The following is a 13,120-nucleotide window of genomic DNA, read 5'->3' as shown; positions in this document are numbered from 1 at the left end:
ACCTCCTTTCCTTTCTTCCCTGTTGTGCTTTCATCTCCCTTTGCAACCAGCACATCTAGTGTGTCACTCCTCAAGAGTCTCCAAACCCTCCTTTATAAAATCTTTCCCTCCTTGTGTTTCCCAAGTCCCCTTTCCAGTTCTCATCATGCAGCTCACACAGAAGGGAGATGAGGAAAGGTTTTGTTTAAATGTCCACTGTTTCAAATCTGCATTACCAGGGAAGGACACTCTGGGGACGCAGGCAGAGCTCCTTGCCACATGGCAGCAGGACTTTTTTTCTGGGAGAACTTCCAACAGTAAGCTTTTTTCCCACTAATTTGGAAGAGAGGAGTGACCCCCCCCACCCTGGACTTGGCATTCTGTTTTTAATTTCTTCAGTCCCATGGAGAGTGAACTATAGGTAAGGGTACTTATGTGACAAATAGCTAATGAATAAGTAGGGGAAGTGGCAGCCAGACATTAGTGGCCTCATTGAAAAGGATCATAGTATTGCTGGAGGAGTCTGGATAGTTGAGGCTGTACACATAGGCTGCCAGCGATGAGATTTATGACTTTTACAAATTGATGGTCTCTCTGACTGTGCATTTTGAGATCCCTAAAGACTGCTGTACTTGCAATTGCACCCAGAACTCTGAAGAAAGAAAATCCCCTAGAATATAAAGCTTTACATTTTCTAAGTAATTATCAAAGACTAATTTTCTGAGAAAATTCTAATTAATACACAGCCATAAAAGATTACTGCTAAGAAATTGAGACTTTCATAAATATAGTTAAGCCAATAAAAAAGTTATAACCTGTGATTAATTTTTTAATCTGTTGTTCAGTGTTCTTGGTTTTTTGTCTTTGCCTTGGTATTTGGGTAGCCTTAGTATAAAAATCTCTAGAACCGTGCTTGAAAAGCTGCAGAAAAACTTCTGAATTCTGCTTTTGGGGTTGTATTAATTGCAGTTTCATATAGTTTCTTCACTTTTAACTTTTGTTTTTAATTAGCATGGGAAGTTGTGCAGACAATGAAAGGGAAGGTAGTGGGTTGCCATCTACAAAGTCAAGTTTGACCTCTTTTCTTATGCAAGAACTTCTCTCTAGATCTTTAAATGTCATAAGGAGACCAATATAAAGTATATCTGTTCTTTTGAATATGTGCAAGTGTTACGCTTCAGTCTGAAAGCATTGGGTGTTAAAATTATGAAGAATAAGTACCTAAAAAAATCTCAGAGAAAAGGCGGGAAGAGCGTCTTTATCTTGATCGGAAAAGCCTGATACAAGTAAAGTATGTATACATATGTAACTCCGAAATAATGCATGACTTCTGTCAAAACTGATTTGGCCTACTTTATAACTTCTGCTATTTAAATCTACTGTTCAGGTAGTGGGAAAAGCGCTCTCACTACAGTTCTCTGTGCATGTGTATTTGGTGCAAAAACTAATTATATATTTTGTTTTATGAAATAAATGTCTAAACAGACAGGAATTGGGGAAGGTGATTTTGAATGAAATGAACTTAGTACTGGTTTGTTTCCAGAACAGGCATTCAGTTTAAACCCAACATACTATATGTTTAAGTAACTTTAAAAAAAATGAAGGACTTTGGTACACAATGCAGAATAGGTGCTAATTTGAAATATTTTCTAGTAAAAGCAAGCATGGATGGCTGACGTTATATTTTTCTGTAGATTAGTTCCTATGCAGTCATTTTTTTCCCCTTAACTACTTTTAAATATGAATGTTTTGATGATCCACTACTTTCAGATCTTTAGCACAGGAAATGAAGAATAGCTTTTTCACTTTAAATTATAGGGGGAATTTATTTTGTTGGAATGTGACCAAGACAAAAGTGCTCACATACATCTAAATGGGGAGCCATGCGGACAGGGTCTTTAATGACCATCAAAGGTCAGGGCCTTGGCTTTAGATCTCATCAGGAAGATGGCACCTCCAGCAGCACGTTGCCCTGATACAGTACTGGGCCATTTAGTTTAGTTCTGAATTTGAGGAAAGAGTATGACCTATAAAATCACCAATGCCACTTCCTGCATCGCATGTGGTAGACTTCCTTTGCAGGTGTGCAACGTGGGTCCTCACCAGGCTTAATTTCTTTTAGTTAGAGACCTGACTAGATCATAAACTATTCCGTCTCTGACACTACAATTATAAGAGTTAGAAAATCTGGGTTAGATTGTTCCCTACAATTTGTGTCATGGAAAATAGCCCAAAGTAGTTTTCAACCTTTTTTCATTTGTGGACTCCTAAAAAAATTTCAAATGGAGGTACGGACCCCTTTGGAAATCTTAGACATAATCTATGGACCTCCTGAGGTCCACAGATCACAGCTTGAAAACCATTGGCCTAAAGCAGTGTTTCTCAAACTGGGGCCACCGCCTGTGTAGGGAAAGCCCCTGGCAGGCCGGGCCAGTTTGTTTACCTGCCGTGTCCGCATGTCCGGCTGATCGTGGCTCCCACTGGCTGCGGTTCGCTGCTCCAGGCCATTGGGTGCTGCTGGAAGCGGTGCGGGCCGAGGGACATACTTGCCGCCGCTTCCAGCAGCTCCCATTGGCTTGCAGCGGCAAACCGCAGCCAGTGGGAGCCGCGATCGGCTGGACCTGCGGATGGGGCAGGTAAACAAACCGGCCCGGCCCGCCAGGGGCTTTCCCTACACAAGCGGCGGCCCCAGTTTGAGAAACACTGGCCTAAAGTAAGAAAGAGATTCCTAGTAGGGTTGAAAACTGGCAGAAAATGAGTCAGCTACACTGTAATATTTTCTCTTAGTGGCAATTTTGTACCCTTTTATTCATTTAAAGGGATGCAGTCCACAAATCTTCTCTAAAACAGTTCTTCTAAAAATCCTAAAGTAAAACAAATGTTTACTATGCAGAAGCTCTTCAATCCCATTCAAAGGTCACTCTTCCCAGATCACCTACCCGAGAGTCATCACTCACTTGGTCACAGTTCCTTTTAGCCCCTGTGTCAAGGCCCCATTCTCTAGGCCAACTACCTGAGATTTCCAAGACCTGCTTCTCTCCCATGTTTTCTCCCGTAGCCCCAAGTCATGTCTCCCACAACAGAACTCCCTGCAGCGTTCACTGACCAGACCTCTTTGCCTGTGAGTCCTACCCCTGCTCCTTGGATCTGTCCTTCAGTATCAACCCTCTTGTACTGGGCTCAGCTTCTCTTAACCAGCTTCTCTCTTCTCTTAACCGGTTCTTCCCCTTCTTTATAGGGGCTGATCCACAAGCTCTCCTTTAACTTACCAGGGGTTCCCCAGCTCTAGCCAATCCTCACCATCGACCTTTTGCTCTTCCCAGTCGCTTACTGTACCAGCTCTCTGCTGCTGCTCCGGGGTCTCTCCTCTCTTCTTCAGGCAGCTCTCACCTGTCCGTCTCCTGACTCTGTCAGCTCTCTGTCCCCTCTTGGGCTCAGGTGTCCTCTTTTAAGCCCAGTTGGGGGTCATTGATCCCATCCTTGTTCACCAGGCAGCTTACATGCACAGAGACTGAATCAGTAGATTTTTCTGAAGCTTTGTGTATAATCCAGCATGGGAAATTTTTCAGTCTTCAGTTTTTGTTTACTGTGTTTGGCTTTTCTGTGGTGGACATCATCATAACTATCTGAGCAACTCTAATTAATGAATTTATCCTTATGACACATCTGTGAATTAGGGATTGTTAGTTTTATTTTACAGATGGGGCACTGAGTCAGAGAGAGAGAGAGAGAGAGAGAGGAAATGATGTAACCAGGGTCACACAGAAGATCTGTGGTAGAGTTGGGAAGACACCCCATCCCGCAGATGTCCTGAATCCTAGGCCATTGCCTTAATCATAAGACCATCCTTCTTCCTCCTTTTTTTTTTTTTTAATTAAACCTACCTTCCCCAACACAACTCTCCATAAACATGGTAACCATGCTGACTTTTGGGAAGGCATTGGAGAACAACTAGCACTCGAGTGGTTTAGCCTGCATGCATGCAACAAATTGGGTGCATTATCAGCCCAAGTATAAGCAGCATTCAGGCTTTAACCTATCCCCGAGGACTAGTCAGCTAAGCTGTTTGTAAAACACCACCACAGTTGGGTGAGAGGTTCTTGTGTATGGAGCCAGGTTAGGAACAACCTCCGGGTAAGAGTCCAAGTTAACTCTGCAGCAAAGACAACCCCTCATTAGTCATTTCTCATAACTGTCTCTTCCCTCCCCATCAAAAGAAGTGGCCATGAGGAAGAGGGTTTTTCTTACCTGAATTTCAAATAGTACATGGGATGCTTTCTTATTTTGCTTTTGTTCAGACTGCTTTTCAGGCAGGATATTCAGAGCCTGTATCTGTCGTTTGTGTCCAGTTGTTTGTCACTTCCATTTTAATAGTCTCTAACTACTTATCAGAGATTCTTAATTTGAAGGGTTGGACTCTACGTAAAGAGAAACTCCCTTTGTTCTCTGATGCTGTGTAGGGCTTCAGTGACATTCCCTATAAATCTTTGTTTTCTCTTTGCTTTCCCTAGTGTGATTGCTGAAGAGAATGGCCATAGTGCTAATACACCTCAAAAAAGACCATCATCTGAAGATTCCAGTGTCACTTCTGGAGTAGTTGAGTTGGTCTCTAAATCAGCTCTTCCATCCCAAACAATTCAGATTCCAGAAGAGCAGAGTACAGTACCTACTCCAGTGAAAAAGTCTAGTAAGACAAGACAACAAATAGATGTGAAAGCAGAGCTGGAGAAGAGGCAAGGAGGAAAACAGCTGCTGAATTTAGTGGTAATAGGTAATACCCTTTTTTCTTTATTTTAATTCCAAATTGAATACATTTTGGGCCAGAAATGTGTGCTTGTTGAGTCTGGGAGTGATGCAGAAGCAAGACACTCCTCCGTTTAGGAAAGGAAACATCTCAGATTGCACTAAAAACCCATCTGCTTTACCCTTCCTCTGTGGCGGGAGCCACTTTTAACCTGCATGGACTAAAATACTAAGTAGTCCTTCTGCCTATCCCCTATCCTCGTCTTGTCAAAATAAAATATACTTTAAAGTTGACTCATTTTTTTAGCGTTTTTTTTAACGAGTTTGGCAGAACAGAGGTCATTGTCAAACTTCACCCATTTCTTCTTTCTAGAAAACCTCTCTCTCTGTCCGCTACTATGTATGATGATCAGACTCTGTGAATTGCATGAGCATGAAACAAAACTTCAGGGCATTAGATTCCCCTATCTGCCACTGTGTTTCTTTTCCAGCTGTATTATGAAGTCTAAAATGTGTAAATTAGTAATAGTAGTCTAATGCTTACTTCCCTTCTTAGGACATGTTGATGCAGGTAAAAGTACTCTAATGGGTCATTTACTCTACCTTCTGGGCAACGTGAACAAACGAACTATGCACAAATACGAGCAGGAATCCAAAAAGGCTGGCAAAGCTTCATTTGCTTATGCATGGGTCTTGGATGAAACTGGGGAAGAAAGAGAAAGGTAGGCAAGTTATCTTCTAGTGTGAACTACTGTTCTCTCTGATTGTAACGTGTTACTAAATGTCATTCTACTAATTAGCTATGTGCTACTACATTAAATGTTTTAAGAGTAAAATGTTGGGTAGGAAATATTTCATCCTCTGTGTACATAGATCTACACCATTGAAAGAAAAGTCAGTGTCTTTTCTTGGTTGTGGAAATGGAATGCCATTGAGAAGTTGGGTATTTTTTGTTGTTGTTAAAATCCTCAGTATGAGGAGCTGATAGAATTTGTTTGATCAAGGCACCAGCACATGTGAGGAGTTTAAGGAAGGTGACATTTTTGGTCTATTATATCTGACTCGTTAAATTAATATTAGAACTATTTTTGAAAAGTCCCTGCCAGTAGCATATTACATTGAAATAAAATGTGTAAATACTTTTTCTGTGTAATGCATTTTAAATTGTATTACAGTGAGGAAATACATGAGGAGGAAGTGATGTGGATAATTTAAAAAATTCATAAAATGGCTTTTTAAAACTGTATAAATTGGATCTGTGGACAATGACCTGTGTTCAGAAAAACATGAACTAAACTGTAGAATTAATATCTTACCACAGTTTTTGTGGTATTCACCAGTATCTTAGGGTTCATTTAAAACCACAGAGAGAAATTTGTTTATCTAATGTAATTGTATTTTTATGTCATGCTCATCACCCGTGGTATCATGGTATTAAAGCTCCTCTGGTTGCATAGATAACCTTGAAAATGTAAACTGATGCAGAGGAATGGGGAGTGGAGTGGGCTGCAGAGAGACTAGCTTTTTAAAAAATAAAAGAGAAATGAACTTGTACAGTGTTCATACCTATAACTAAACTTCTGCATTTGCCAGTCTTCCCGTACATATGTTCAATACAGGCTTGTGTGTGAAAAGGTCAAAAAAAACAGTCAACCAAAAATCAGTGTTGCAGACAAAAATGTGAAAAATGGTTTTTGTCTCAAAGTTTAAAACCTTGAAAATAGAATTTGGCCATCTGTTAATAAAATATTTCTAAATGTTGCCTTAAAACGAAAGTGTTATTAAACATCAGGACGTATATAATGGAAGCAATGTCTTTTTGCCTTTATTTCTATAAATAAAAGATTTATTCCATGTTTTAAGGGAAACTTAGATAATTTCCACCCTCAAAACAGGCTAAGAACTTCTTGAATGATTTTTCCCTCATCCTTTTCCATTCTCAAGCCAATATTTTAAAACTAAAGTGTTCTGAAGCTCTCCTCAAATATTTAAATAGTTCTTTGCTGTCATTTGGTGTCATGATTAAAAAATGGATGGGCCAAGGCAATTTCCCACGGGTGCTATTTAGTCAAATTTAGAATTGAGTCCAGAACTATTCTGCCCTTTCTGAATTATAACAGGCATATGTGAATGCGGGGGACATTTACAAAAATATAATCTTATTCCTATAGTTGTATACGTAGTAATTTTTTCTTGGTTGTGCTCTTGCTGCTGCTGATGCCTATTTTTTCAGGGGCGGAGAACTTCAAAATACTGACTTACAAAATGTGACAGCTGCTTTGCGCTTTAGTAGTTAATTCTGAACTTTGCTACTTGTTCTTTGATTCGAGGACATAATCCATTATTGTATACAACTGTCATTGTCAGCCTCTAGGACTTCAACCGTTTACCTGTACTTTTCCTATCTGCATTTTTTGGTGACTATACATCTCCCCTCCTGCCTGGATTAGAATTAGATTTGAATATCTTTATACATAGCAAAGCAGCATATAAAGGGGAAGAAGAGTAAAACTTCTCTCAGCAACATATGCTTTCTTAACTTCTTTAAGATGAAATTCTGATGCAGATGGATAGTTTCTCCAATGAAAGGGAAAGTCAGTGCCACAAATAGACTTATTAAATTGGCCAAAATTTAGTACTGGTTAAATCAAATAGCAGCCACAGTGTTCTGATTTGTTAAGTCTAATAACTTTGTGTGGAGAACTTTGGAAGCAGTTGTAATGGTGTATTACATGTTTGTTTTATTTAAGGGGAGTAACAATGGATGTGGGTATGACCAAATTTGAGACAAAGACTAAAGTTATTACATTGATGGATGCTCCGGGCCATAAAGATTTCATCCCAAATATGATCACAGGAGCTGCACAGGTAGCAAACATTTCTTAACTGCACCTATCAAATATAATGTGATGTTTTATAATTTAGTATTCTACTTTATTTGAATCTAACCTTTAAATAAAAAAAAAAGTAGTGGAATCTTTAACAGAGTTTATATACTGCATATTATCAGTTAATCTTATTCTGTTCTGTTCAAAATATCATAAATGTAAATTTATTTTGTGCTTCCTAACCTGTAGAAAAAATATGGGGAAAATAAGTCTTTATTTCAGGAAGGAAAGAAGCCTTAGAAACTGAAATATCTTATGCTTTTTCTAAACTGAAAGCTGACATTCTTTTCTGGAAATTTTAAAGGCAGTATTTTAGGTTAGTCGACTATATTGAGGTAAAAGGTTTTCACGTTTATTAATGAACTACTTTGAATACTTTATTGCACTAGGATAACTCCAAGAACAGCTTAGCTTTAAATATTCAAACTTGAATGTATGTACTGCTCAACGGGTAGTGCTGAAAAAGTTTTATAGGGTAAAGTGTTGTAAGAAGCTTTGAGTGAAAACAGCAGATAACATACTATGTGGGTATACAGGTGAAGACATTCAGGAGACTGAAGCTGGTGCAGATTGCATTGGCTAGCTTACTGGGCCATCTTGCTGGAAGCACATGATACTAGTGCTCTGGGATTTGCATTTGCTTTCTGTTGGTCTCCGGGTGAAGTTTCATGTTAAAGCCCTGAATGGCTGAGACCTGCCTGCCAGAGAGATCACCACTTGACATACTGCCACAGTTGCAGTCTTGCAGAGGTGCTTGAGCTGGATTTTCCCGTTATGAAATGAAGGGGACTGCCAGCAGGGTATTCTCTGTGAGAGTCCTGGGACTCTGGAACTTGCTCTGCAATGTGGTCTGAAATAGCCTGAATTTGATGACCTACCAGGCATGCTTCAAAAGCTACCATCAATTTAATAGGGTTTTTTGGAGAGGATTTGAGGGTATGTTCTCAGAATAAAGAGGAATGGAAGGAAACTTTTCTTGCTGGCTGCCTGGGCTGAATTAAATTTGTTCCTTTGTGAATGTTTGGTTTTTCAGTGTTGCTGTGTGTGTTTATGTTGTAAGATTGAGAGTAAGGGCAGCTACAGCTTTTGTACAGATTTTTTTAAATAAATTGAATGAGAGAGATTAACAAAGCTATATATATGGCTATATACATTTAAATGTATGTGATAATCTTTTTCTTTAAAAGCAGGGATTTAAATTTAAAAAACAGCTATTAACAGAATTGATAATTTACATACAGAGAAGTCAGGATAGTCAGTTTTGGTTCGCACAAAGTACTATTTTGAGCTGCTGCTTCTGCTGTGCACGATACAGTCCATATTCCTGTTACTGGTTCGAATGTTTGAAGTTAAAATGTGTTGTAATGTTTTCTTTCATATTAGAAATAATTCCTATTTTACAATGTCCGTTTTACATTTTTGCCAGTTAGTTGTCCTTAGAAACTGACACTATAATGGCCTGCAGGAAAGTCTGAGTAAACTGTTGTGCGGACGTAATTGCCAAAGTTTCAGTGACAGGCAAGAAGCAAATTTTGGCTGTAATCTCATTACTATATATTTGTTTGAAAAGTAATTCCCTAGTCATATTTGTTATAATGAGTCTTACTCCATACTGGTATAGAGGGCCTTATGTAAGGTCTCAAAGTGCATCACAAAGGTGGATATTATCACAATTTTTCAAATGGAGAAATTGTGGCACACTGAGATTGAGTTGCCCAAAATCATATAACAGGTCTATGGCAGATCTGCTGGCATGTGGGGTTTTTTATGGTGTGGATGCTTATGCATGTTACAGAATGTCCATGATTTTTTTTTAAAGTAGAAAAGGGGATCTTTAATCTCAGAAATTCTGAAAAATGCTGTACTTAACTGTACTGTTTTCTTTAATTCTATTTAAATTATTGATTCATATTGGTGACTGTACAAGTAAGTAACATGGTGAGAATATGCAATTCCAGATCTTCAAATGCACCAGAGCTTTGGTCTGCAGGTGAAGATTAGGTGGGACAGAGGAATCTTTAATCCTCCTTTACACTCCCTCCATCCTTAGGGCTGCCAGGGGCCATTCTAGCCTTTAATGTAATTAGAGGCTTGAGTGATATTCTGCTGTCGGAGATTTCTGGAGGTCTGCTATTGCCATGCTCCCAGCACTATGAGGACGTGTTTGTAAAGAGGTGGTGTAGAATAGACTCTGATGGCTCTACAGTAATTGGGAGTTTTGCCATTCTGAGGGAATCCCCAACTGCTGTTCTGCAAAATGCAAAGCAGCCCTATCAAAGGCCGTGATCTGTCTTATAGTACACAGTGCTAATAAAATAGTTTATGCATTTTTCAGCCCCAAGAGTTTTTTTTTTTTTTTTAGGGCAACTGTAGATATTTGGAGGGTTAAATTTTATTTGTTGCAGCTTTGGCAGTTTCAAGGTGTGGTTGGTTGGTTAAACGAGAGTCTGATGTGAGTTCCCTGTAACCTAAGGGGTGCTTAGGCATTGGCATGACATTACAGAGTGATGAGGTATGATATGTCTCTGTGTCAGTTGGTGTGTGGCTCAACTCACCTCATCTTATCCCTCTTATCACTTGTGTGGAGAAAGGGCATGAATTGGGACTCTGGCTTGGAGCCAGGGTTCCTGGGCAGGCCTGAGAGCACAGAGAAGACGTTGCCCTCATACCCATTCTCAGGTTAGTAGAACCCAGGCCCTTTGATGCCCATTTGAAATCCACATTGGAACAGCTCTGTCAGGTAGTTTTAATAGTAGCTCCAGCTGGTTAATAGTTTTAATAAAGTTGCTGTCTCTATATTTAACCATACTGTGGTGTACATGTCTCATTGTTTCCCTGTCCACATTAGTGATCTAAAAATCAATCCTCACTCAACTGAAGTCATGCTGATATTCTCTTGGTGAGCATAGAAGGTTAAGATGTGTTTTTGTGTGACCAGTCAGGACCATATTTATCCATAATCCATTCCTCTTGTAGAAATTATTTTCCTAACCATCTTTTTTCTTACCTAGGCTGATGTGGCTATCTTGGTTGTGGATGCCAGCAGGGGGGAGTTTGAAGCAGGGTTCGAGACTGGTGGACAGACTCGAGAACATGGGTTATTGGTTCGCTCTCTTGGAGTAACACAACTGGCAGTTGCAGTCAATAAAATGGACCAGGTACTTGCTTAATAGTTTTCTTTAGTGAACAGTCTTGTCCCTTCCTGTGTGCCCTAAATTAAGGGAATCTGTGTTCTGAGGCCAGAAGGTTTGTCCTTCCCTCATTCTTTACACAGTTACCAGCTCTCATAATGTCTGTGTTCAGAAAGAAAACATTCTTCTGAAGCCTATGAACTCAGCATATCGACCAGGAAGGGGGAGATTTTCAAAAGCAACAAGGGGTAGTTAGGTGCTAAATTCCCATTGAAAGTCAATGGGAGTTGGACACGTAACTCCCCTTTGTGTTTTTTTTAAATCTCCCCAAAGGGTATTCTGTAATTAATCCTGCTGAAATTTATTGGGGTAAACTTCTGTCATGGGGATTGTCACCCTGATGACAGTTGCAGAGCCTCCTGGGGTGCCAATGAGTCACTTGTAAGGCATGCTGCTGCATTTGCTCAAAACATGCTGTTTATTTAATATTACCCTTATTTTACATTTTAGTTTTAATTTATTACTAAATACGTTTAATCTAAGAGAAATCCTTGTTGAGTCTGCTTTTGTTTTGCCTTTATACCTGTGTGAATTAAAAAGCAAAATCAGGGGTACTGTTCATGAACAAGTTAATTTACAGTATCTTAGACATGAAGTAGAACTGCAAATTTACCCTACAACTTGTTCCAGATGTGCAAATTTCTGTGCCTATACACAGCCCCATTGAATTCAGGTACATACTACGTTGTAGAAATAAGGCCCTCAGTTCATCTTCTTTCATAGTGTGCTCTATGCTGTCTTTCTCAAAATATGGAAGAAACATTATGAACATTGTATTCATTAGGCTTAATCTTTGAACTGAAGTTTTCATAGAAGATCTTAGGCAGGGTACAGTATAAGAGGTCAATGTAATTTGTATAGAAGAATATGCCAAAATCCAGTATTTTATCAAAATATGTTTTTATTTTAGGTCAATTGGCAACAGGAGAGATTTCAGGAAATTACCAGTAAACTTGGCCAGTTTCTTAAACAAGCTGGCTTTAAGGTAAAGTAAATTTAAGATTATGAGATTTGTAAAGGATTGGGGCCTCCCATACAGCACCCTCTTCCAGGTGGATCCAGGCTTGTGTCTGCAGAGCCAGCTCCTTCTCTGGGAAAATCCTGCCTAGGGTCCTCACAGAATCCAGGGAGGATAGTTTTCAGTCATATTCATTGCTGTGGGATTTTTATTTCAAGCCTACTTAATGAAAAGCAGGATCAACGGTTCACGGTCGCTTGGGGTGTGTGTGTGTGTGACAGACAGACAGACAGACAGTTGCCAGTCTTTTTCTAGGTGCAATGGGTAGGGTTTAATTAGCCAGCCACCAGCCTCTGAACCGAGGGGTATACCATCCCTTATACCTTCACAGGTCTTTGGCACTTTGTTCACACCTTGCTGGTACACTGGGGCAAGGTGGGATGAGTTTTTATCAGTTTTGCCTGGGCATATCAGCAAGGTCTGGGTTTTTGCTGTGCCCCCTGTGCTGAACCCATTAGCGGGTTCATGGGACATAGCAGAGTCTGAATTGTACCCCACTTGCCCTACTAGTGGGTACTTAGGCAGTGTCAGGTGTGGACAGCGAGTGTTTGGTGCCCTTCCAGCAGTCCCAGCCTCCTCTTCCTTTAGATCTCCTGGGATGCCAGAGTTGTGGCTAGTTGCCTTCTTTGGAGTCTGGAAGGGATGTTTTCATCAAGACAGAATTGACAAACCACTTTCTACTTTTTATACATCTTCCTTCTGGTATCCAAGAAGTCTTGTTTAGGGGAGTTACTGTAGACTGTTGCAAGATAGTACAGATTGTGAGTTAGCAAGTGCAATTTTGGGACCCTTCTCATTTGAGAAGGAAGCAGGCTTTGGTCCTGACATTGTCATGCATGATGGGGTGGGAGGTGTCATGGGATCTCCTGAGAGTCTTTTCCTGCCTCAGTAACTGCTCCAGCTGTTCTTAACCACCCCTGTACTTTATTACATCCCTTCAGTAGGCCACGTCCGGGAGTGTTGTTTACATATTTTTCACAGAGAGTAGCCAGCTTCCTCCACTTGCTTCTGGGGAAGAGTACAGGATTAGCAGCAGCCAGTCCCGCCTTCCTTCAGGCTCCCTACTCTCCTCCCTAGCACTTCCTTCCTGTCTGCTTATATAGTCACAGTTGCTGTGATTCCTTCCACCCAATTAGCCCCTCAGCTGTATCTCTACTCAGTCAATTAGCACCCTCTGCCAACTGCCTTGTATATTGATGGGGATTTGGATGACCCTGTTACAGTGTCACAGTTCAGGGCAACTGCACCTATATTTCCCTTCTATGGTCCAGCAAGACCACCCACTTTCAGGCTTCCGGCTC

General features: G+C 40.2%; 1 protein-coding gene across 2 annotated transcripts in view; it reads left to right on the top strand.

Moving 5' to 3' along the window:
• The window catches only part of HBS1L (HBS1 like translational GTPase), a 106,305-nt gene that overhangs the window by 73,873 nt on the left and 19,312 nt on the right, over window positions 1-13,120 (top strand). For both annotated transcript variants that reach the window (XM_065402173.1, XM_065402175.1), the window contains 5 exons: window positions 4,491-4,750; window positions 5,279-5,444; window positions 7,473-7,590; window positions 10,622-10,768; window positions 11,712-11,786. In XM_065402173.1, coding sequence (XP_065258245.1) covers window positions 4,491-4,750; window positions 5,279-5,444; window positions 7,473-7,590; window positions 10,622-10,768; window positions 11,712-11,786 — 766 coding nt within the window. The remainder of the gene's footprint in view (window positions 1-4,490; window positions 4,751-5,278; window positions 5,445-7,472; window positions 7,591-10,621; window positions 10,769-11,711; window positions 11,787-13,120) is intronic.

This window comes from Emys orbicularis, chromosome 3, assembly GCF_028017835.1.
Source record: "Emys orbicularis isolate rEmyOrb1 chromosome 3, rEmyOrb1.hap1, whole genome shotgun sequence".
Taxonomy (NCBI): Eukaryota; Metazoa; Chordata; order Testudines; family Emydidae; genus Emys; species Emys orbicularis.
Note: the sequence above shows the minus strand (reverse complement) of the source record. Positions and strands in the feature narration are given on the sequence as shown.